At 38.9% G+C, this 25,632-nt stretch overlaps 1 protein-coding gene across 1 annotated transcript in view; it reads left to right on the top strand.

Annotated features, from left to right (window-relative positions):
• The first annotated feature begins 1,102 nt into the window (after positions 1-1,102).
• The window catches only part of rasgef1ba (RasGEF domain family, member 1Ba), a 120,364-nt gene continuing 95,834 nt past the window's right edge, over positions 1,103-25,632 (top strand). The window contains exons 1-2 of the mRNA XM_051422886.1: positions 1,103-1,453; positions 19,967-20,011. Of these exons, the coding sequence (XP_051278846.1) occupies positions 1,385-1,453; positions 19,967-20,011 (114 nt within the window). The 5' untranslated portion in view covers positions 1,103-1,384. The remainder of the gene's footprint in view (positions 1,454-19,966; positions 20,012-25,632) is intronic.

A 25,632-nucleotide genomic window follows, 5' to 3' on the forward strand; every position in this document is an offset into this window, starting at 1 on the left:
CAGCAATACCTCCTGATCTTGATTCATAATCCAGCCAGGTGTCCTGTCAGTACATGAATATTCAATAAATACAACACAACCCCCAAACCTCTGGTGACGGTTTAATTTTGGTCACTGTGAATGCTGGATAGACTGATTTTAGCATTATAAGTGAGTACTTTATTAGTCTCAGTGGGAAATTGCAGCAAAGTACGGCTATAATGATGTTTAAAAAAGTTAATAATTGACAGACATAAAATGAAAATATTAGATTTGAAAGGGGCGTTTCCAGACTTTTTTGATTAGGGTGACACAAGGGGGGCAATGACTTAGGCAAGGGTGGCATGAAGTATGTGTCTCTGTTTTCATTCCCAAAGTATGTAATTTCACTGTTTATGGACCCTCGGTATGGAGAGAGGGACACTAGCTGAAAATAACAAATTTTTACCACATGCCCCAAACTGCATGTTTCTTCTTCAAACTGCATGGGATTAGCATAGATTGGCCAGTGCCACCTGTTTCCAGGATAACTGAACTGCTTGCTTGCACTTCAGCTCATGAACTTTTCCTGCCTGGGCATTAATACCCTGCTATAGAAACATTTGGGAAAGTAAGTCAAGATACATTTCTGAAACATGATTTGACAGTACAAGCATATCTTTTGAATAAACTGTGTGAACCTACTGTCACATTGCACAGTGAAATTAAGATTAATCCTGTGAACAAAACAGATGACCAAGCACCCTCTATTAAAATGTATTATTTCTCTGAAGGCAGCAGTTTTACTCCCACTTTCTAATTCTAATAAAGGTTACAATTCAGATAGAAAAATATTTAGATATCTTTATACTGACACATATTGTGGTCAAACTTTGCGATATTGAGTCTAGAAATTCTGTTTCTAGTCTCTCAAAAAGTAGAACACATAATGAACATGAGGTTTAATTCGGCTGAAGTGACTCTAGGTGCAAGTTTACCTCCCATTTCATCTCTGAATCGGGGGAAACCCGTCGATGAAAACCACCTGACAGCTCGTTGGACCGCCCACTCCCCCTCTGCCCGGCCCCACCTGCATGTGTCCACACCGCTTGCTGATGGTGATTCACCGACAGAGGTTTTTCTTTTTTGGAGGCGAGAGCTAAAGACTAGAAGCTCCTCATCCAGCGGCTGCCCCGCGCTGATTCGGCCGGTATTCTGCACCTCTCGTCCAGCGGCACATCTCCGCCTCCTCTCTGGGGCTTGTTCGGGTAGCCGGGCGAGAAAAACGGAGAGATGCGCGCAGGGTCCTTGAACGCCACAAAGAAGTTCCCGAGGCTGACAGAAAGAGGACTCTCCTGTTGATTCAGCTCTTCTTTCCACCCCGCACATTTCAGGAATATTCCAGGAGAACACTTCTCACCTCTATATGGCAAAGTTCCTGGCTGAATTACTGGGATGCACACTTCCAGACAAGGGCACTCCACCTTTGTTCGAGGTAAGGATGCCTATAAATGCACTTAACAAACCATGCAACGTTATAGTGCGTGAATGTATGGTCTGACACTCAAATCTAATACCAATACTGAGTTTGTATCCATGCATAAAAAGGTACAGGCTGTCTGTTCACCCCGTGAGTTCTCTATGGCAACAGGAGGCTGAGGCTTTGTTCATCAATATGATTGACAGTTGCTATGCTGTAAAGCACTTCATTAACAGTGATCCCTGCGGGTTCAGGTTTTAAACTGCCTCTGCTGCAGTGCTCTGTGCACGCTCACCGTTTCATACGGTGACAAGATATTTATCCTGCGAGCTGCAGGCTGCAGATTAACGCGCATTATTTGCGTCTTTACGCTCACCGAAAATCACTGTAATATTCCTAAAATATCAGCTTATGGTTTATCTCTGCTGCTCATAATGAGTTTGTAATGACCTTGTCTTACTTTGTGTGGTGTTGTTTTTTAATCTCCTACCCTGTCGCTTTGCTGCAGTTGTAGTGGGATCTTTTTTCCCGTGATATTTGCAGAGTATCCTGCCAAAACATATTTTAGGATGATTATAGACACCGTGGTGATTTTCAGCTGTAAGTCGAGCTGCATGTGGTGCCAGCAAGCGGTGTTTAGTAAGAAGTGGCTGAGACTCAAATGCTGCTCCTATTTGGGTCAGTGTGCCACACACACGCACGCACGCCCCCCCCCCACACACAGCACCTGTACTGCCGTGTCTGTGCCTGAGGACCGTTCACATATTTTCAGCTCTACATGGATTGATAGATAAATCTGTTGTGAAAAAACTGGGGGAGTTTTTTTTGTCTTCTTTCAAATGCTTCTCTGTGCCATCTAATTGGAGTGAAAGGACTGAACCAGTGTAATGAGTAGTTAGATAATGGATTGAATTGTGAATTATTCACCAAGTAAACATACCAATAATTTGCTGGTCACATCTTAAATTAGATTTCCTGACTAGAGGTGTTCAGTACAGGTGCGAATAAATCTTTATCAACAAATGCAATCATCTAATGTTCGAACTGCTGAAGTGCCTTTGAACCATGATGCGACCACTTAGCTTTACAGATGTTCCAATTAGTGATTGACCGATTAATCGCTCAGCCGATAATCTGCCATTTTAAGATAATGCCTATGCTCACCAGGCCGATAAACAGAAATGTCTGCAGCCTTGTCAGTGTGGCTGCTGTAGAACAATGTTAGCGCTCCTCTTGAGAGTTTTGGGAAGGTGGTGAAAAAGTTGGTTTCAAGCCCTGTACTATAACTCTCATGCATCCTACCTTAAACATCGAATTTCCTCTAGAAGAGAATAGAATTATACATGACTTTTCTTTGTTTTGATATCGGGATTATGCATTGGCCATCAGCTGAGAGTAGGTTGGGTCATAACTTCGCCATCCTGGGAAAGAATACGATGAATGGAACACTGCTGGGAAGTAGCCAGTGTCCAGTTTTTCGGCACTAATAAATGAAGTGGTATCGGATCACAGACTCACAGATTCCCATTTCTGCAGTATTTAGGCAGTATCTGAGGAATTTACGATTCTGGTATGAGAACACTTAGTTTCGTGAAAAACAAGTAAACAAGCTACATAGTCAGTGACTACAAATCTTTGAACTGAACTGAACTGAACAAAGATATTCGAATCATAGTATAGATGATGATGAAGAAGATGTTTTGGGTCACTAAAATTGCATTTTTATTTATTTCTTGGTTAACAACTCTCTGTCAAGCTAAGAAATATATTAATTTAGATATTTAATCAATTCATGCATATACAGGTCAAAATCAAAGATTATTGTTGCCCAAAAAGAAGTAACATGGATAAATGGGGATGATGGGACACCGGAAATAAACAGATGTCCGACTCTTTTGATGAAAATATTACCAAAAGGAACTACAGTTCATCTTTGTGTCTGATATTGTCTATGTTTAAAACGGGACTTGACAGCCATTGCATAACACTAGCTCTAAATGAAAAACTGTTTTGGATTTATTCTCATCACAACGGCCGTAATCCACCACCACCACCACCGCAGGATTGTTAATCTATCACGCATCATCTCAATCTGCCTAACACACACTGTGTGTGAGTCACGTATTAAAATCACCTCAGAAATGTGTCAGAGAGGATCATCATAGTAACTTCTGGGAAAATGAAATGATGACCTGCTCTGTTCGGCTTTACAGGGGACAAAGATTAGATTCGCAGACCGTTATATAAAGCCTTTCTTCCAATTCCACCTTTAAACATGAATATATTGAATAGGTGCACTGCTGAATGCACACCGAACACTGAAGGCAGCACAGTTTTAGTGCTAACTGAGTTTCTTGGGGGGGGGATGCATAAAAGAGATGTTACAAATAATAGTTTATTAAGATATTTTCAAAATAAGGTTTTTAATGCCATCATCAGACAAGACAGAGGGCAGTTAGTGAGTATGTGATGTTGATGATCGTGATGGTTGCTAATTCCTCTCCTTAGCCTAAGGGAAATGCTAAATCCTTACCTTTCATAGGCATTTATGATAGTCAATCCTTGTGAAATGATGGTTCTTTATTCACAAATTAGAGTTGACTTCTTTTTTATCAACTAGAGACTCAGATTACAGCTGTTGCAGGATGAACATGGTGTTTAATGTAGTTGGCCGTGCTGTTTTGCTGTTAGAATGCAGTTAAATTGTGGTAAATGTGTGAGGCATCTGCAGGCACTTTAAGTCCCCAAAAGAGAAATCTGAGGCTTTTTGAAGGGAAAAAATCAGTAACAAAGTTTATTTACAATTTACTTTTCACATTATCATTTCTAAATCAAAACTGTCATGCCTTTAAATGCACGTAGCATCCTGTAGTCTAAAATGGAAGCTTTTGTTTCACCAAACTCAGTCTTTAATTCGTTATTACCAACTTTGCCCTCCATCTCTCCTCCTCTGCATGTCTTTGTCTTGCTCCAACTTTCTTCTTTGCACTTTGCCACATCTCTCCTTTCAGGTTCCTTCTCTCTCTGCTGCAAACTCGTCATTCACTCACATACCTACGTCTGTCATTGCTGGCAGGCCTTCTCTCTCTCTTTATTCCCCGTAGCCTTTAAAGCAAAGCTTTATTCATGGCAGGGAGCTTCTTTTTCAAGCGATATGCGGTTTGCAAAAGGCAAAGAAAAAGATTAACATTACTGTACTCTCAAGGCCGGTCTGTTTGTTTGAAAAGATTCCTACGCAAATTTTACAAAAATCCAAAGAAGTGGTTTTCAGGGGAGGAAAGTTTTAGAAAATTGTATTGTATGCACTGTGGGTTGCCATGGTAAGCTGTTGAGTACAACATTTCAAACATATACAGTTCTTTAGTTCCTTGTGTTCATTCATTCAATAGAAACCACAAAAAGTTACTTGCGCAAATACCTATTTTTGTAAACACACACACACACACACACACACACACACACACACACACACACACACACACAATTTAAACAGTTCTCCAACACATCCGACATCACTAAACCTTCAAATATAATCATATGGGGGATGATGTGTTGCATAACTGTGTGTCTGGATTCAGAGAGGATACTTTGTCTGTGTGTGTGTGTGTGTGTGTGTGTGTGTGTGTGTGTGTGTGTGTGTGTGTGTGTGTGTGTGTGTGTGTGTATGTGTGTGTGTGTGTGTATGTTTTAACATATTCAAAAGACAAGGACGTTCAGTGAAACAGGGCATCATGTTCCCTGTAATTAAATTCTAATGCTTCATCTGTTGAGATTAATTTGTTTATGATGTTTATGCCAATAAATATGTTGTTGTAATTATTTGTGACAAATCAAGGCTACAATGCATGTTGCTGAATATGAATCAAGTGGTTATGGGTAGAAAATACGGGACCGTTGTAGAATGTCAATTGGACAGAAAAGACAAAAAACCCACCATTGTAAGTCTTGTTAGTTATTTTCTGTTCCTCGTATTCTATGACACATGATCTGTCCCATTGATACAGATACAGCTATATAGAGATACACACTGACACAAAATACATCTCTTAGAAAATGATGCAGCTTTACTAGACAATAAAAGTGTGTGTTGTTGTGTGTGAAGCCAGAAATATCTCTCTGTCACACATGTTAGAGTAAAAATAGTCTTTTGGTGTGTTAGTTACCATGCTACTGCAGCTTGTTTCATGCCTCCCATTTCTCTGGTTGCTTGTAATGTTGATCTGTTATTTTAAACCTGCTTTTGGGCAGTGAGAAATAGCTGTATAAAAATGGTTGTAGTGTTGTTGTATTGGATTACATTATATTAAAAAGTACTTGCACACAGTGTATGGAGAAGCAAAATATGATTCAATACAGCAACACCACAAACTGCATGCTCAAGTTGAGTCAACAACTCCCTGACAAGGAAAGCAATGGAAATGTATACGTTTTTCTTTAAGGACAATTGCATTTGATTGATTTCTGATGTTCTGGTCACCCAGTGAAATTTATTAAAGGGGAATCCACTTATTTTCCACATCAGAGTCTGTTTACAGGTGGTACCACTGTGCAAGTAAAAAAGTATTTAGTGTCTCCTGAGTGAGCTTTGTGAGGGCTGATAAATGGTTTTGAGTGATCTTTGTTGAGTCAGTGTTTGTTGGGGCTGAAGCGTTTAGAATTGAAAACAATCTGATGGTGTGGAGTAGTGAGCTTACCAGAACTCTGTAGCCTGCTCCTCATGTGTGTTGCAGGCTACTGGGTGGCTACATTAGCAGCTACCAACATAACACACGTGAATCTCTGACTGAACTGTTGGTTGGTGTGTTGCATTGTGGATGATTTAGGAGCCAGGTTTTGACAAAGAAGAAGAATGTGTGGAATAAAAAAGACAATATCTTTGGTTCTGCCATATTGATTTTGATCCTTTCCTAAAGGAAAAAAATACTGTCCATTGTTAGTCCAACAGTGTTACAGGAGTTTGATGGTAGAGAAGGTCTTTACATTCTGCACTGAGTGGGATGCAGCACTGTACAGTAAATCTTTCATTTGATGTAGGAACACATTAGTGACAGTAGTAGTATTGTGGTAAGTAGATTGTGTTTGTGATGTGGTGCAGTACATAATAAGTTCCATCTTCTATGTGAAGCAAAACTATACTGTATTGATCTTTTTGTCACTCAGCTTCTTGCCCTGAGCAACTGAAATTGTAATATAGGAGTTATGCAGCTTGTAGAATAGCTGTTAATATGTTGTATATTCTGTAGATTTCAATTCTTTTTGCAGCTGCATGTCTGCAGTGTTTTTTCCGTTCTGCTTTTGTACTTCATGTCTGCACAATGGTCAGAATGCTTGTGATTTCATGTGTTCTTTTTTGTTCCCAACCCAGTTACTACTGATCATGAAAAAAAGTGTGTGCACAGTGTGTATTTTTATGGTGATATGTGAGCATAAATCTGTTGTTCATACAGTGACTGTGTGTGTGTGTGTGTGTGTGTGTGTGTGTGTGTGTGTGTGTGTGTGTGTGTGTGTGTGTGTGTGTCAGCCATCAGCCCTTGTATGTAAAGTGCATTTGAGAATTCAAAAGGCCCAAACACTCTGTTATGTGCAGATGTCTGTAGGCATTCAAGTATTTGTTTGTGTCATTGGAAGTCATTTTTTGGGAGAGAGGAGGAAGAAAGAGAGAGACAATGAAAGTATTTGGCAAGCAGAAAAGAGAGCCTTAGAATAAAGAGAGCCAAGGTAATCTTAAAAATACAACTTTTAAAAGCTTCCATTGCTATGACAACCATTGAAATCACTGAATGGAGCAGATACGCGGCACAGCTTCCACTCAGATAACAGTAGATGACTTTGAGTTGATGTTTCCTCATCAGTTGAGTGGTTTTGAATTAAAATATTTCACATTTTAACCATTCAGCTAGAATACTTGTCTTTACCTTTTCACTCCAACAAACTCCCAGCTGATTATGACAAGTTCAAGAGAGAAATTCTTGGACCAAAACTTTAACTTGACCCTAACTTAGTTAAGTAAGTGCCGATGTTAGCTGCAGTAACCTCTTAACGTGACAAAATTGTTAAATTGGCAATCATTTCTTGGTGCAGAAATGTTATTCTGCTTTTGTTTTCACCGTTCTATGGTGCCTAGTTACAAGACACTAAAGCTGTCAGCTATCAGCCAAAATGATCGCACGACAAATCATAATATACAGTTCCACAAATTTAAAAAACTGAACATTTCATAAGATTCAATTTTCATGACCCAAATGTGTTATTGGGTTGGATACAGTGCTCTCTGTTTTAATTGCCATGTATTTTCTATAAATCTCCATAAAGAGTCAACTCAATATTTCACCTTCAGACAGACAACCAAAACAAATCAGGGTTCTTCATTTGGATTTTTTCTAACAGATGGTTCCTCAAGTCATGTTTCACGAGGCAGTGAAAAAGAAAACCACCCGCAATAACACCAAGATCACGTATCACACAAACACTGCTCTTCAGCGATACCTTTATATCTACCTACCTCAATTTCCAGTGTGAAGGTACCTGTTCTTAACTGAGCACATGGCCTCTGCCCTCTCCTTAAATTAGATATTATATACAGTTCTGTGTAGTAATCTTCCTTGATTTGAACATAGTTTCTGAGCTTTGGTTTATACTAAATCTCATCTTTCCATTGTTCCTTATGGATCTGTTGCAGCTTCTGTTTAATTAGATTTATATAACACAGCAAATTGTTCCTGAATATAAAGTGTAAATTGAGAGAGAAAATACTGTAGAATCATCTCTTGTCCATCCCAGTTAAAGATCTTTTTGGTCAACCTGTCCTTTGGCAACTGAGCAAAGCCGGTTCCACACTATTTCAACAACTCTGCTTTACAAGAGAAGACTCCCGTAACATGTCACCCTCAATAGCCCACTTAGCAGTGTACTCATAGAAAGCATCTCATGGCATTACTGTCAGGGCTATTCTTAAAACCGCATACTCCAGCAGCATAAAATAAAACCCACGGAGAATCATGGAGTTAAAAAACCATGGTCAGGACACAATTTCAACTTACTCCCTACAGATCCTAACACTCTACCAGATGACTCTGCCAATACTTTTCTTTCTCCTTACAGGAAATACCAAGTGGTTTCGGAAAGCGAATTTGAATTAAGTTGACCAAAAGAAGCAGAAACTGAATGTCTCTTTGACGTCAGTTCAGAACATATTCCAGTTGTGTTTTATTGGAACCTTTTACTGTGTCATAATATCACATTTGTGGAAATGTCACACTCATTTGGGTTCAGTTTGAACTTTGCCTCCTCCTGAATGTCGCTGGGAAAGTAAGAGTGTCTGCGTTTTCAAAAGAAAGACAGAGGAAACTAAAGCTGTGAATACCTGTCAGCTTTTATAGTTTGGATCAGATCAGTTTGCGTTTTTGGTGCAATAAAAATCCTCAATATATTCCCCCTGTAAATGTCTTCTCAACGGCATGGATAGATTTTACATCAATGCATGTTCAGCTTTGGACTGACACACTAATGATTGTCATACTTGTTGACAGCATACATTAATGATCATTACTGTAAATGTAGCAGAGAAGGCTATTTTTGTGTAGTCCCTCAAAAGATCTTAATGGCAGAAAGTCACCCTGACATAGGATGTAAGAATAAAATTGTTATTCTATTATTAAAATGTTTAATAAAGACAGTGTTGGTGTTTGGGGCTTTAAAGTTTGTCTTACAGGGCTTTAAGATGTGCAAGATGTTACAATGTTAAGAAATTAAAATGCTTCAATGGCTACAAGTACTAACAAAAGCAGAAAAAATGATCAAGACATTCTTTAAAGAACCCTTTTCTTTCATTCAGCACATGCATTCATTACTTACTAGGCTATAAATCACCAACATAGAAGCTCCAGTATGAAGTGAGGCACAGATCATGTTTTACTGCAGTTCTTCTGTGTTACTGAGAGGGACATCATCCCAGAAGGTCGATCCATCACACTGACAGCCCCATCTGTATTAAGTTGATGCTTTATGTAAAGAGCATATAGGGAAGAAGAGGAGCTGCACCATTTCCGGCCTTTGTGCTAAGCTAAACGGCTAATCCACAGATTTGTGAGTGGAAACAATCTTGTCATTTCTGCCAAAAAATTCATTATCCAAATTGTCAAACTGTTCATTTAAAGCTGATGCACACAATGTTTGGTCAACTTTCATTAGCCATTGCTATCTGCAATGCACTGCTCTAACTGGCTGGTTTGTGTCGTTAAGTGTGTGTGTGTGTGTGTGTGTGTGTGTGTGTGTGTGTGTGTGTGTGTGTGTGTGCATGCTGATGTGTCCACGAGCAATGCAGTTAGACTACATAGGGCCAAAACAGCAGAACCTAGATGTGAGAGTTTCTCTGCAGTTGTGTGTGTTGGTGTACTTGTGGTTCCCCTGCATGTGAGTCTGGTTAATCTGGACCATAACATCCAATCTGAGCCATTCGCAGAGGAGAGTTATTGAGCGGAAGGTCCCTTTAGAGCGCGGTGTCAGTCAAACCGAACTGCTAATCAGGGAGGTTTTTTTCCTTCCTGGCAGAGGAATGACTGTGTTGATGAAGTCTGTTATCAGAGCCTCCTTTCCCTTCATGACAAACAGCTGTGCTTCCACGAAATGTGCCAAACATGAGAGCGACCAGCTTTCCGATTCTCTCCACAGCTATTTGTGATCAATTATCAACCACCATGACTGAATGGTGAAGCCCATCCGGAAGTCTGTGAAGATACAGTTTCACTAATAGCTGCTAGATTCCAGCTCTGGAAAAAATTTCAAATGCTAATTTGACTTCTTTTATACTGTTTTCTTGGAAGCAATTTTGAAATTGATTGTTTCATTGAGGGGATATTAAAAGAGAGGTTTATTCTGGATATGACTGCCTTGATTGGCAGGTCTCTCAGGCTGTCACCGTAATTGGACCAAAAAAGGTGCCAGTGCCCTAACCACAGCTTAACATGATGTATCACTACCGTACACCAGGATTTAGAAATACAAAGGTCCAAAAACTGTTTTTTGCTAGGTGGGGTTGGGGGGATGCAAAGCATCAAAATGAAGTTGTTTTTAGGCAGTTATTTCACAACTTTTATTGTATACCCCTCCAAAAAATACAGAGGTCTGGACCTGTGGGACATCAGTAGTGGGTATGGCCATGCTCACCAGAGGTGGCTGTACCCAATAAGAAGTAAGGGTAAACATGTGGACAAAGTACCAGCCCATTTCAGGCACTGGCTCTCCAACTGGCCAAGCTCAGCTTCAGACAGGATTAATCATCTTACCCAGATTTTGATTTTCTGGCTAAAGAAAGTGAACTAAACACATGAAAGTTTTTTTTCATTGTCAAAAACATTATTGTTTTTTATTATTATGTGAATTATAATACACAACAAGGAAAGAGTTATGACATTTCTTCCACAGAGTCTGTCATTTTCTATATCAGAACGTCTTGGAGTGTTTTATTACACCTATACCACGGAAAACAAATCCTTCCTAACAAATACAAGTGTAAGGACACCTTATGGTAGCACCTAACCAGTCAATAATACTGTCTAAAAACATTTGTCTCAGATGTAACATATCTCACTGTGAGAAACAAGATACTCATTTATACAAAACTTTCAATAACCTTGATGAAATGTTAGAATTGTGAGAAAAACAATTGAATAGACTTCCACACTAGTCCCATTCATTTTGTTTATTCGTATATGTGATGATGAATGTGCTCTTCATTCTAAACACTTGTGGTGGTGACTAAGACGTTGCTTGTGCTTGATGTTAGAAGGAATGCTCTTATACAAAGAAAGAGCTTTCACTGCATGCACTCCTGTCCATGATTCTGTCAATATGTAATAACTTGGCTTCGTTCATGTGTTTACCCTCTGATAGTTTAACCACAAGGGGGCGGTGTGCATCATATAACAGAGTGCAGTTAACTGATGTCAGCATATGGTCCAGAGAGTGAGGAGGTGATGGACTGTGATTTCTCCACTGACTCATTAAAACTACTATTGCATGACCTTAATATTGATCGGCAGCAGGCACAACAGGGTGATTACTGCACATCCTGAATATCCTTCACTGTATACTTATAGTACAATATATTTGGCCTCCATATTATTTTGATTTGTCCTATGGAATCGGGATTAATGAATTATGTTTGACAATTTATATTATGGCAACTGGTTACATACATGTGACACATATATTTAGATTGGATGGCCGCATATAAGGTTCTGAGATGAGACAACTTACAACCCCCTCTTTCTTTTTCTTTCTTCTTATATGTACATGACATACTGTATGTGATGCTAGTTATTTAACGTATATGTACTGGTAGTATTATACTGTGTATTGATAAAAAGACAATGCCATGCAACTTCTAGAGTGAGGTTAAAATGTTTAAATAGATTCATATGTACACAAACAATCTTACAGGCTTCCACTGAGGATTGCATGTTTTACTTTACTTTATCATTTCCAAGTATAGACAATATGATAATTTAGGATGAATTAAGAAAATCACCCCAGCCTAAAGCTGTATGAGAATCATCCTTAGCTGTGTTGCGACAATAACATCTTGCAAGATATTTTAGTTATTTTTCTTATTATTTTTGACCAAATTTTCTTAAGATGTGTACAAAAACTCCCCTAATACATTACTGGCTCAAGACACACTCTGTAAAGAATAAGAGAGTATGTGATGCCTGGTAGAACATGTAGAAAAACAGCTGCCCTATCATATCCATGTGAACATGACAGGGGAGTGGATAAGGAGACAAGGAAAGGAAGGGAAGGGCAGAGTGAGGAAACAAACACTGGGAGTCAGTCATTGCAGGGCTCTGCAGGGAAAGGAGTGATGAGGAGTTTCACACGGCAGTTTGGGGCGTCAACAGCTGTCAGTTATTGTATAAGAAGTCTGGTCACTGGGCTGCTGAGGGTTGAGCGTCTTGCTCAACAGCCTGTATGTTTCATTTCACCTTCATCGTGTAATCGATCAGAGACTCTCCACTCTCTGTATGTGATATTGTTATTCTATCTTTGTGAGGACTTTAAGATTTAGACGTTGAGTGTCAGGACATCTTTGCAAAGGGAGGACATTTGTGTTGTCCTCTCTTCTTCAAAGGTTTGAGACTTGGTTTAAGGGTTTAGGTGGTGCTTCTTGGTGGCCTAGTGGTTATGACACGTACCATATGATCACAATGCCCCGAATTTGATTCTGGCCAGGGACCTTTTGTTACATGTCATACCCCAGTCTCCCATGTTTCCTGTTTGTGTCAGTGATCTGTGATCTATCTCATAATGGAAATATACCCAAAAAGGAGTTACTTAGGTTATGGTTTGTGTGAGACTTGTGGTCTGGCATGTAGTTGGGTGAAAGTTAGCATTAGCCTATCGTAGACTGTGACTGACTGTGTGACTCAGTTGTCTTATGAAGACACAACTAACTTGTGACAGTCACAAACCTCCCACTTTCGCTATTTCTCTTACCACAGTGAATTTTTTTTATCTCCTCCAGGGTCAAGTGAAGTATCATCATGTAATCTGTACAAAATGCAGTATAAAATCTGCATAGAGCAATTCACACTACAAATTCCACCAAAATCAAAGAAGAAAATGAATATAAATTTCTGATTATATCCACCCCCTGAGGCATTCGTTAAAAAATCTGTCAGAAGGAACGAAATATTGTCAGTTCCTTTTCTTAAAAATATTGGATAGGACATGACTCCAACTCGCTTGTGTAGGTTTGCAGAGTTGATAAATCAACTTACAGTAACAGCAACTTGACAGCGGCTTTGAGGATTTTCTTCAGAGTTGTACAGTTCTGTAGAGGAAGTTCAGAACAGAAAAGTAAAGTTGGTGGATTGAGAAAGCCAGACAGATGAAGTGCTATATGCTAAAAATACTATGCAAAGATGGTGGGAACATCTCTCCATTGTTCAATAGTTACACTGTAAACATTAGGCAACTTGATTCCATTCAGGAGGAAACTGGTAGATTTATCTTCCAGTACAACATACATTATAACTCTGTGCAAATATGCTTTTGGCTGCTGTTTGATTCAAGGAGACTCATTCACATGAATAGCAATGAGATATTCTGGATGTGCTCTACATTCAGGAAGAGGATGCCCCCTGCTATTCATATGCACACAACAGTGTCTCATACGCACAGGCTCGTTGGCAGTCACACACACATACATACAGCCATTTGCTGATACAACTTCATATGCACACATACATTTCTAGATACATGCACACAATAACAGGGGACCTTGTCAATATGTGCATGTTAATAGCAGCTAAAGTCTCGTTGCGGACCATCAGAATATTTGCACACAGTGAATGTTGTGCAGTGTGAGATTCAAGGCTGATGGTATTGTGCAAAACAACAAAAACTCACATCTTCTTGTGAGCCGGGTCACAAGAAGATGACACTCTCACCTGTAAACATTGAGGAGGTTAGGCTGCAGTTGATTTTCTGATGTTTATTTGCCTTAAGCATTGGCCAAACAGTACAACCATAGCCAAATATGCCTCTGCAAGGAAGAGATGCACTCAAGGTTTCTCCATTTGTGCTGGATACAGGTTACATATACTGTATACTAGTATCTATTCAACCTGATTTGAACAGAGAGAAGCACATTATGCAAGATTAACAAAAAACAAAAGTCAAGAACATCTCTTTGTGACTCCAGATTGTCTTTAAATGCAAAAAAAACTATTTCTTCCATATATTGCGCATAAAGAAAACCCATTAGTCTTGTTCCAAACTCTTTTTCCAGTAAACAGTATGACCTTAACAGTGGCTATCTGTGCACACACACAGCAACACTAACTTTTATCCACTTTGTTTAATCATGTCAGTGAACCCATGTGACCAAACTGCAAAAGCCCTGACGTTAATGCTGTTAGTCAACACTGTTAAAGAGGTCAGTGAGTTAACCTTGACCTCCCCCCACAGGACCGCTGTGACCCCACTGACACCTCATACCTCATTACTACAGGACAACTGATGCACTGAGGTCCCATGTGACCATTATACACACATACACACACTCTCACTCTCTCTCTCTCTCTCACACACATATTTCTGCATTTGACCTTCCACAGCGGGCGAGCACATTTCCTGCTGAGTGTGTGACCTGCTCACCTGCAAGGGTGAAGGGGTTCAGCAGTGAGGGGTCACCGGGGTCGCCGCCCATTGGGACAAGTTTAGCAGATTGTATTGGTTGATTCAAGATGACAGACATTAATTTAGTCTTATCTGCTGCAGGTTCCCAGACAAACTGCTGGAGTGGGTTAAATGTGTGTAATTGAACATATATTTTTCATTAAGTAGAGGACAATTTCCGCAGTTTTGTCTTATGTATAATAATAATTGTCCTAAGTGTATCTGTTTGTAGTCTTACATATATATATATATATATATATATATATATGTGTGTAAATTACACCTGCCAAACAAGTTTCAAGGTTAAATTCATTAATCTAAAAAAATCATAGCTATTACTTGATATTCAACACCCACTGCTGCTCAGTACCAAACATAAGACAATAAATACCCAGAAAATAATATAATATAATGTCATAAAAATATATTTCATAAAGTGCTAAAGGAGCTGGTGAAAAAGGAACCAGAAATAACATAAAAAATACCCCAAAATTAATTTATTTACAAATGTTTTGTTGTTCTAATTGTGTTGAGTGATAACAAAGAGAGAAAACAAAAGAAAAAGAAAGTTACAGCATGTTTTCACCTTTGTCAATTGGTTGTTTACTTGTCTGTGACCAATATATAGTACACATTCACACTCCCAAGAGAAAGAAACCAATTGATTTCATTGATAGTGTGACCTTCACTCCACTTTTCACTTCTGTAATTCTCCTGACCTGACTGAGACCCCTAAAAAAAATTCATTCATTCACACCTCCTACAAGAAGAAATGCATTGGTTTTTGGTGAATATGACCTTTCATATAGGACCACAGTCAGGCCAAATTGTATTTGCATCCACTGATGATGTTGATTGTTGCATCTAACTGGGAAGATTATTAAACCTTGATGATCTTCACTCTTTTGAGTGTTTCCTTTGCTTTGACACTGAATAGTCACTGTGTTACAGAAACAATACCTACCTACTTATCACAAATACATTTCCCTTTCATTTTTCTACATGGCATATAGGGAACAAAGGACCCAGGGAGATTTAAGGGTTTTATTTCCCTAATTTGAATGTACATGAGAAACCCCTTCTATTTGATGTGAACACCAAACAACGATGCAAATACACAAAAAATTGCCTTGATTTACCCCATCTGTTGTAGGGGTGTCACGAGAGCCGATTCTTCTGTACCAAGATTCTGAAAATGTAACTGTACCAGGGATGCAACTGGACTGACAGGGGGAGAATATACACCTACAAGTATTCCAGTAAATAAAGTAGTGTAATTGTAAGCACATGGGATTTATTTTTTTATTTTTTTATTTTTTTTACCGTGGTATCAAATTGAGTATTGAGAATCATGGAATTTTACTGGTATTAGTATTGACCGCTAAATGTCTAGTATCGTGACATCCCTAATATGTTGTGGCTGCTTGAGCTAATACTCAACTTTAAAGAGGATGTTTTGAACACTATCTGCCATTCACTGTTCATGAGTAAACCCAGCAACAATGTGTCTTTTATAATATTATTAGCAGTTCCACGCTTATTTATTTATCTCTAAGTAACTTGCATCTTCTGTTTTTTCCTTATTTTATATATATATATATATATATATATATATATATATATATATATCCTCTATATGCAACTAGTCTTAATACTCTGCAAGCTATTTTCCTTCTTATTTGACGCAATTCTTCCAAAAACAATTGCTGCCGATGCCAAAAACCCAAAAGATGGATGAGATGTCTGAAAGAAAATGTCAGAACCACAATATGCCACTGTGCTTGTGATCAGACAGGAAAGACACGAGGTGATTCTCTCTCTGTCTCAGTCCCCAGTTCTCATTTTCCTTGCCTTACCGTATCTTCACCTGGTCCCTCTCCTCCAATCAAAGCTACATTCAGTCATAGCCACCGTGACTCTCTCCTCTCCGCAGTGTAATATTCCTCTAAAGGTCACAGCAATTGTCTGCCGGAGTAAAATAAAAAGAAAAAAGTGTCACGCAGTGAAAACCAGGGATAAAACACTTTTCTTTTGTTTTGACCACAGAAAATCTGATCTTCTCTTTCTGACGTGGAAACATGAACTATCTATTTTGGATCTGTTGCTTCTGACTCTAGACATATTTCTGTCTGGGGGAAATAGAAATCCTGCACTTTGATTAAACTTCAGGCAGTGTCATAAGTTATGAATGATACACCGATCAGCCATAACAGTATGACCACCTGGGAACCCTGGTGGTCATAATATTCCCTCCTTGGCGCACTTTTGACCGCTACAGACCGGGAACACCCCACAGGAGCTGCATGTTTAGAGATGCTCTGACCCAGTCGTCCAACCATCACAATTTGGCCCTTGTCAAAGTCGCTTAAATCCTCACACTGCCCATTTTTCCTGCTTCTAACACATCAACTTCGAGGACAAAATGTTCACTTGCTGCTTAATATATCCCACCCACTGACAGGTGCCATGATAATGAGATTAGTGTTATTCACTTCACCTGTCAGTGCTCATAATGTCATGGCTGATAGCTGTATACTGTATTTGCTATTTTAAATTTCATAGAATTTAGATGTAGTTGTTCATCTTCATATATTTGCAGAAAGGTCCCGTTTGTTCAGTGCTGATATTCCATCATGTGCCAAGTGGTGACCCCCAATCATATCATTTCCTCCAAGCTCACTGTTGTTTGTTTTCACACTAAGTGTATGTGGCTGTGGGAGGATTGGTTTCAGATCTTTCATTGATTTTAAAAAACTGAACTTCATTTATTTTGTGTGCATTTTTGTACTCTATATAAACAGTGAGCTAGAAGGAATCAGGGAGTCGATGTTTCATGTTTAACAGGATGCTGTTTAAAAAGATTATCACGATTCATTTTTCATCTCACCGATTGAGTTTTGAATTTCAATTTAACTGCCTGGTGATGTATCATTACATTCCTACTGTGTGTGTTGTGGCTAAATGCACATCCATGGTGTGTGTGTGTGTGTGTGTGTGTGTGTGTGTGTGTGTGTGTGTGTGTGTGTGTGTGTGTGTATTTGTACACGCTGATCAAGCTGATGAGTCTTATTTGCCTTGACACACACTTTCTGTCTCAGCACATTTCTTCATTATTTCGCACTAGGTATTAATTCATCATAAAGAAAAAAAAAACAGTGATAAGAAATATTCTGCTGCCCACATTAATGCAGTCTCCTTTAGGCGAGTCAGTATTAAATGTGTCATATTTCACCTTTTTGTTTTAACTCTTATTTAAACAGGCTAGTTTTACTTGCTCACATGCAAAAAAGAGATGCATCAAACAAACAAATGAAATTAAGGTAATTAATTACTCATGGGTGTCCTTTCATTAATTCCATTAAAATATGTCATCCTTCATTGAAAAAGCAATTAAGCATATCATAGTGTATAATGGCACAGTAATGTCTTTATACACTCAATTCAAATTCATTATTTGTAGATTAAGACTTTTTAACGATAACAGACACTCTGGATAAAATGACACTTCAGCTCTCTCAGGCCTCATGGGAGCTGTAGTTAATCGTGATAAAATTATCATTTTAATATCTTTGTAAAAAAGACAAGTACAGTTGTAAGATCCAGTTCATCCTTGAAAACTCCAGGAACATGTTCTCATGAAAGACTGAGAAAACCCACTTAGTCACAGTAAGCCCGTAGAAAAAACGCAGGGCTTTTTGTATCAAAGGTAAATAGATTTTCTTCCAAGTTTTCATCAATCACCTCTGGGATACATAAATCACCTCCATCTCGCCATCGACCCGTCAGCTAAAGCTGCTGCATTAGTGTACAGCAGAAATGTGGGCAGCATATGACCACCTGCTCAACTGTCACCTTTGCCCTCCTCCTCTTATACCCTCCTTCACCCCAATCTCACACCTACTCTCCATCATACCCCCAAAAAGCTCCAGATGGTGCGGCTCGTAAAATAAAAGCCTGCTTCCTCCTGAAGGTTTACTGCTGCTTCCTGCTTTCTTTCTTTCTGGATCAAATAATATCTTTGTTGGGGTAGAAGGTGTGTTTGTGCGTGTGTGTGTTTGTGGTTATGTGTGTTGTGGGTAAGAAAAAGTCTTTACATCAAATCATCTAAGGTTTGAGTGCAGCAGTGTGTTTTTGTGTGTAACTCTGTGTGCGCGTGTGTGTGTGTGTGTGTGTGTGTGTGTGTGTGTGCGCGTGTGTGTTTAAGAAAAAATGTGAATCTCTACATCAAACAATATCTTTGCTGCACTAGAAGACGTTCTGTGGGCAGTGGTGTGTGTATGTGTGCGTGTGTGTGTGCGTATGTGTGCACTGTGTGTTAAAATCTTAGAGTCTGTAGATCAAATAATGTCTTTGTCAGTGTTCAAACTGTGTGTGTTCATGTCTTTGTGTATTTGTGTGTGTGTGTGTGTGTGTGTGTTTCTTCCCATGTGGGACTTCATTACCATTCTGCCGAGTTTTTTTCTTTGTAAATAACTCCTTTGGGAGTTTCACGTTGAGCCTTTTAAAGACTCATTAGGATTCGTTGTTCTGTCTCCTCTGTGAAAAACTCTAACATATTCATCTTTAAATACTACTAATGGCTCCAGTCGTCTTAATGCTCGCAGTTTAAATGCAGCCATTTACATTTTGCATTTGCAGCATTTAGGTGAAGTTAATGCACCAAGACAACTTACAGTGATGGCAAGCTGGGCGGAATCAAGCTCAATTGTCTATTATAAGGGGGGGAAGTCTCTCAATTTTTGTTTTATTTCATTTTATTGATAATGTTATAAAATCAGAAACTTTCACTTTGTTAGATCTCTTGTTACGATAATGAGGATTTGGCCTCATAATTATTGGGAGCCTCCGGGGTGCCACCATCATGGATGAAAGCTGGAGCCTGTGTCAAAGTGTTTGAGTGTGAAGTCATCAATATCCACTATCAAATATGTTCAGAGCTGCATTACGCAAAACAAACTATTAAAAACAGTTGGAACATTTGGAAATGCGACATGAAGCAGTATGCCATTATTATTGTTAAATAAAATTTGGTTGTGTAAAAAAAGACACCATAGCAACTAATTCATAAAAACATATTTTTAAGAATGACACTCACATACATTGCCTCTAAAAAGTCTTCCTCAAGGCTTCACAAGCACCTAAACAGATTGAAATCTCAATTTTCTTCTCAACATATTGCTTAATTTTATTTAAAAAAAAGGTGTGTAAACTCTACAAGCAGGTGAACTGCTTCCCTAATATTTGTTTAACGGTGACAGAACTGTGTTTTACAGTTAAATAGTAAATAATTATTATTTTTGATGACACTGATATTCTCCATAATGGTTTTGTCTCCCCTCTTCCCTGCAGTGTCGCCAATCCCATCTCGGACTGAGGCCTTCCTCCAAACAGCGGGTAGGTAAACACTTGAAACCTGAAGTGACTTATTGTTTCTGTTGTGTGTCTCCTTGTCCTCATTGCTAAAGGAACAGGACGTTCTCTCTCTCTCTCTCTCTCTCTCTCTCTCTCTCTCTCTCTCTCTCTCTCACTCACTCACTCACTCACTCACTCACTCACTCACTCCCACACACACACACACACACACACACACACACACACACACACACACACACACACACACACACACAGCCAACTGTACAAAACATACCAGAGTTTGCTCACTGCGCACAAAACATTACGTGCCGATAACTTGGCTCAAAACATCACATGATAAGTGTGATCGAGCAGACTGGAGCCTGTGTTGCTGCAACATTGGAGAGGAATTACACACAGTGAATGTTGTGTATTCAGATGTGCTGTAATGCTGCATTACACATTATTATTATCATACATCTTAAGTCAGTCTGTACACACCCACAGAGTCTCGAGAGGAGTCTGATCAGGCAGCATAAGTCAAAACACCTGTGGGGTATGGCTGTGTCGCTTTTACAACTTTACTTAGGTTCATTTGACCAGGATCAAGTAAAAAAAAACTATTTTTGTGTTAACCATTTCATGGCCACACTGACTACAAATGAACCAAAAGCTGTTAACATAAAGTCACGACACACAACTAATTTATGGGACAGTTTTAGTGACTGACATTGTGCATCATCAGCAGCACCATGTGGGTCCAACTCAAGAACAAAGTAATAACTTATGAGATTAGTCGAGATGGTAACTGGTCCTCATATGTAATAAAAAAGAGGGACAAGTAGAAACATGGTTAATAAAACACATTTTGTGTCATAATGTTGTTGGAGGATAGTTACTGTATGGTTGCAGTGTCTTACTTTGACTGCTAAAATACAGAGTCTGACACAAGCCTAACGTCTTTTCATGCTGTGATGCATATATACATGCAAACGTGTTATCATGGTTACAAAATAACCTTCTACAACTATATGCTACACATCGCTTATACAGATAGGGAGATTGTTTTCTTGACAGTTCACAGCCAAAAGATGGATTCACCAATAATTAAGCTTTTGATATTATGCTGAAATCTCTTATCTGCTATCACACAATCCTTTGCTTAAAAAAACACACCAGGGTCTGCTGTAGTGAACCAAGACCCGTCTTCTCCGGCAGTCTCCGTGTGGTTGCTCTAGTATTTATTGGTTTATCGATTATTGGCTAAGCTGCTCAGGCTAACAGTTTAGCATACAATAATTGAGCAGTGTTGCATTTGTCCGTAACACACTAATATAACATGCATTACTATTCCTGAATCAGTAATCACATTACAGTTACTAATCAGACAGTCTTTACATACATTCTTTAATTATCGGCATGGACAGAATAACATTGCTCATCAATTGCCTGAATGACTTATTTGCTTTCACTGAGGAGGATACAGCTTTCTTAAACTCTGACACTGAATTCATTGAATATTTCAAGTCGGGGTTGGAGATAGAGATCCTGAACCGTTTCCCTACAATATCTACGAAACTTACTACAATGACACCATCAGTGTGCCCACAGAGAGGCTCTTCAGCCGGGGCAGTGTTGTGACCCTGAGAAGTTGTCTGACGAACGATTGATAATCACGTCAAATAACCTGCATTGGTCCACTATTAAGCCATAATTTAGTGAGCTAGCGACTCAAGTGAGATTGTCCCATGAAATGCAGTTCATATTATTGATGATCTCAGGCCACATTACGGATGTACATAATTAAGTAAAGTAATGCTTTACCCTAAACCCAAAACACAACTTATTGTTGTGTACCATCTATTTTTTTTTTTATGAAATTCGTGACAGTTTTCTCATACTAAAAGTGTATAATGCTGTTCCTCAAAATATATGTATGTTAATGTAACCTTTTAGTATGCAACACTGGAGCTCTTCTATCGTCAATTAATCATTTTGGTAATGATACACAGGTAGGTTGGTGAATAGCATAATTTGCTAAAAAGTTTTTTAAAGATTCTTCCATAAAATACCATATTGTAGCTTATATTTAAATGTATTAAAAGTTTGGCTATCAAACTCGTACACAATCCAAATCTGACCAAACAGAATATTTTTAGCTGAGATATGTGACATGTAGGATAATTCTCTTCACTGAGGATGAATCAGAAAGTGTGTGTGTGTGCGCGTGCGCGTGTGTGTGTGCGCGCATGTGTGTGTGTGTGTGTGTGTGTGTGTGCGTGTGTGCGTGTGTGTGTGTGTGTGCGTGTGTGTGTGCGTGTGTATCTAGAAGATGTCATGAGGTTAGCAGGGGCAGTGGGCAACTGTTGAACATCTTTGAAGATGGTATAACACATTTACACTCACACACACACACACACACACACACACACACACACACACACACATACACTCTTTCCACTCAGGACTGAACACTGGAGGCCACTGCTTTGATCTCCTCCCCGTGTTTGATTGCCCCTCCCCCCTTTCTCTCTCTTCTTACCCTTTCTTGTTCAATGTCATCCTCTTTATCTATCGTATCATATAACTAATTTTAGAAAACGTTCATTAGTACAAAAAGATAATTTTCCAACATCCAAACCTATCTGTACATCTCAGCTTGGAGCAAATTAACCAGACAAATTAGTCATGCCGTTTCTACAACCTGTAAATAATAATCTGACCACTTGAGCACATAAATGGGTTAATCTCCCCTTGTTCCTCTTTTGGTGTCTCCCAGCTAATCACAGGCTGTCTGAGAATGCAGCCAAACACATCTTTCATCTCACACTCTCTCCTAATCCCCCTTGTCAGTCTAGTGAGTATTAAACAAACCTGAATGAGTCTGTAATCAGGTGGTTGGTGCTTTCACCGAGCGGCCCTGTGAGGTCACTGGGCATTGAGGGTTTGGAGGTGTTCGCTTGCAGTTACCTCATCCTGGATCAAAGCATACGAAAGACACCCTGCGTTGATCATTTGAGAAGCATGAGGTCAGCACTGGGCTTGTTTTTTCTCTGGCCAGGTCCACTGAAACCCCAGGAGTGCTACCAACAAAGGGAGGCAGGAGATGATTCTTTAATGCTGCTTTTCCTGTGCCAAGTAAACATTTTGAACAGATTGTGCAGCCTGAACCTGCTTGTGCGTAGTGCCTCCACTGCGTCAACTGCTTTAAGCATATGTTTTGTGATAGTTTATATTTTTCATGTTCAAATAACCAATGTAAAGACTAAACCCAAATGTGAATTCATCCTAGTACTAATAAGAATTTCCTCTGTGCCACAGAGCCCTGCTGTTGTCCAAAAACTATGAAAAAAAAAACACTATTACACTGGGTGACACATTCCTTAATGCCACATACACCATCCTCCTGCTGCAAATACTAAAGCACCAAATATTTATTAATCCGCATCGGAAAATAGTCCTCAGCTAATGCCCTATGTTTGGATACTGTTTGATTTAAACTACAATACCCAGCTGCTTTAGGAAATTATTTAGCCTTTTTTTTTAAAAAAGTATATATTTAAGGAGTTATAACATACATGTGTACAAAAACATAAATAACAATGCTGGCTTTCACATTCCAAATACATGGCACAGTTGTATATAACAGCTGTATAGAACTAAAACACCTGTGTCCTCAAGGTAGCATTATGAAAGGCTAATTTTCAGGTTTTACTTATTTCACCAAAACTCACTTGTTATAGTATCAGATCAATTTAAGATGATTTGACAAAGATATGTGCCATGCATCTAAAAGTTGTTTAATACTTAAACAAAACATGAATGAACTCCCAGATCTTGCAAGAAACTGGTCAGACTGGACTGCCTTAACATTTAACATTTAAGACTGCATGGCGGCAGAGATCAAAGAAGATAGCTTTATCCTGCATGAAACTGACTTTGCATAGCTTTAATGTCTTGCATTTGCATATCTATGTAGGTTATGTTAAACTGGGAGGCCATAGGGTTAGTTCATAAGCCATACAATCGATTATTCAACTGAAAGGAATGAGAACTTCAAAGGACACAAATACAAGCTCCAGAGATGACGCAGAGAAACTGTAGCGCTTCATTAAAAGGCCTGGTGCCTCAAGGAAGAGTGAAATAATAAATGTAGATGTTACATGATACATCTGTAGAAGTAAAATAAAAAACAAAAATCAAAGGATTGTACATCAAGACCCAACATGGAAATGGACGTAAAAATGGCCAAATAAAAGTAAATAGAACCAAAAGAAATATAGATGGTCATGTGTACTGTAAATTATGCATTGTGAAATCAGGCTATTTTATCAGTACTAATGTTACACAGAGATATTTTGTGAATGTCTGTACATCGCAATTCACCCAAATATGTCTTTATAGCTTTACCACATGCTTACAGACAGATAAAAGGAACAAAATCAGCACATGGTCTCTCAACAGTTTGTGTGTTAGTGGGTCACAAAGGGGTAATGCTTCATTTTAGGAGTTTGTGATCTAAAAAAAGACACAAGGATAATAATCAGCACACACGTAAGCTGTCACCTGGAGTTTGTTTTGGTGGAGTATAAAAGTGCTAGTTTGACATTTCAGATGTTATATAATGTTTAGAACGTTCCACGACAAATGGAGTTGGTAGTGTTGAGGGAAGTGGATACAGAACTGCCTCTGTTTAGCTCTAAAGATGGATGGCTTCACGGCTGTTAGGAAATTCTCTGGGTGATGAACACAAACCAGCGGAGGAGGACAAACCGCTACGAAACCACAGACCTCAAGTCAGCAGAGACAGAAAATATTTCATAGGAAAAGGTCATTTTTCACACCAGTGTACTGGGTTGTTATCACAAGACACCTCCTCTGGTTCAGGCTGTAGTGTTTATCAGAAAGGCACATGTAATATATATCATTTTCAAGACAACTACAGCAGTTGGAAATGTTTGTCTCCACAGGAACTGTGTGCATTTTACACTTTGACCTGCAAATTTGCAAGATTCATCTTTTATCATTGTTCAGCAAATGTTTGAGAGAGGATGGATTACTTTTCATTCAGAAAGTATTTGATTTTTTATATTCTTGTTGATATGATGATGCTTTTTGGCTGTTGTTACAACAACAAAGTGATTTAGAAAAAAAAAAAAAGATGTATACTTCTTAATTTGCATTCTAGGCTGTTGTGTGTACAACTGTTGTCATATTATTTCCTCTCCCACTTGTATTCTGCCACAGTATATAAGTAAGGCCACATTCAGACCGACATTAGCCTCACATAAAAAAACGCCCCGTCATTAATTTCATGAACATTTCATGAACATTTTTCTACCACACAATACACCCAGTGTGGCTGAAACGCATGGACAACAGACAATTCAAACCACCATGACAGAGGCTGTTGCCTCCATCTATTGCAAGTGCCTAACAAATGAAGAGGAGTTTGACTGAATATGCATGGTTAGTGGTGACGTTAGTGTAGTAACGTATAAATTATGTGCAAGAGTCTCCCTGGTCAATAAGAGAGTTAAAAGACAGACATGTGGATTTGTGGATTAGCTGACCTCAATGCACACACAAGCAGATCATAACTGTGGACAAAGGTTAATATGAATCCTTACCAGGGTCCTATAGTAACAAAGGATGGAGCGTAG

The sequence above is a fragment of the Dicentrarchus labrax genome, unplaced genomic scaffold (assembly GCF_905237075.1).
Source record: "Dicentrarchus labrax unplaced genomic scaffold, dlabrax2021, whole genome shotgun sequence".
In the NCBI taxonomy this organism is placed as follows: Eukaryota; Metazoa; Chordata; class Actinopteri; family Moronidae; genus Dicentrarchus; species Dicentrarchus labrax.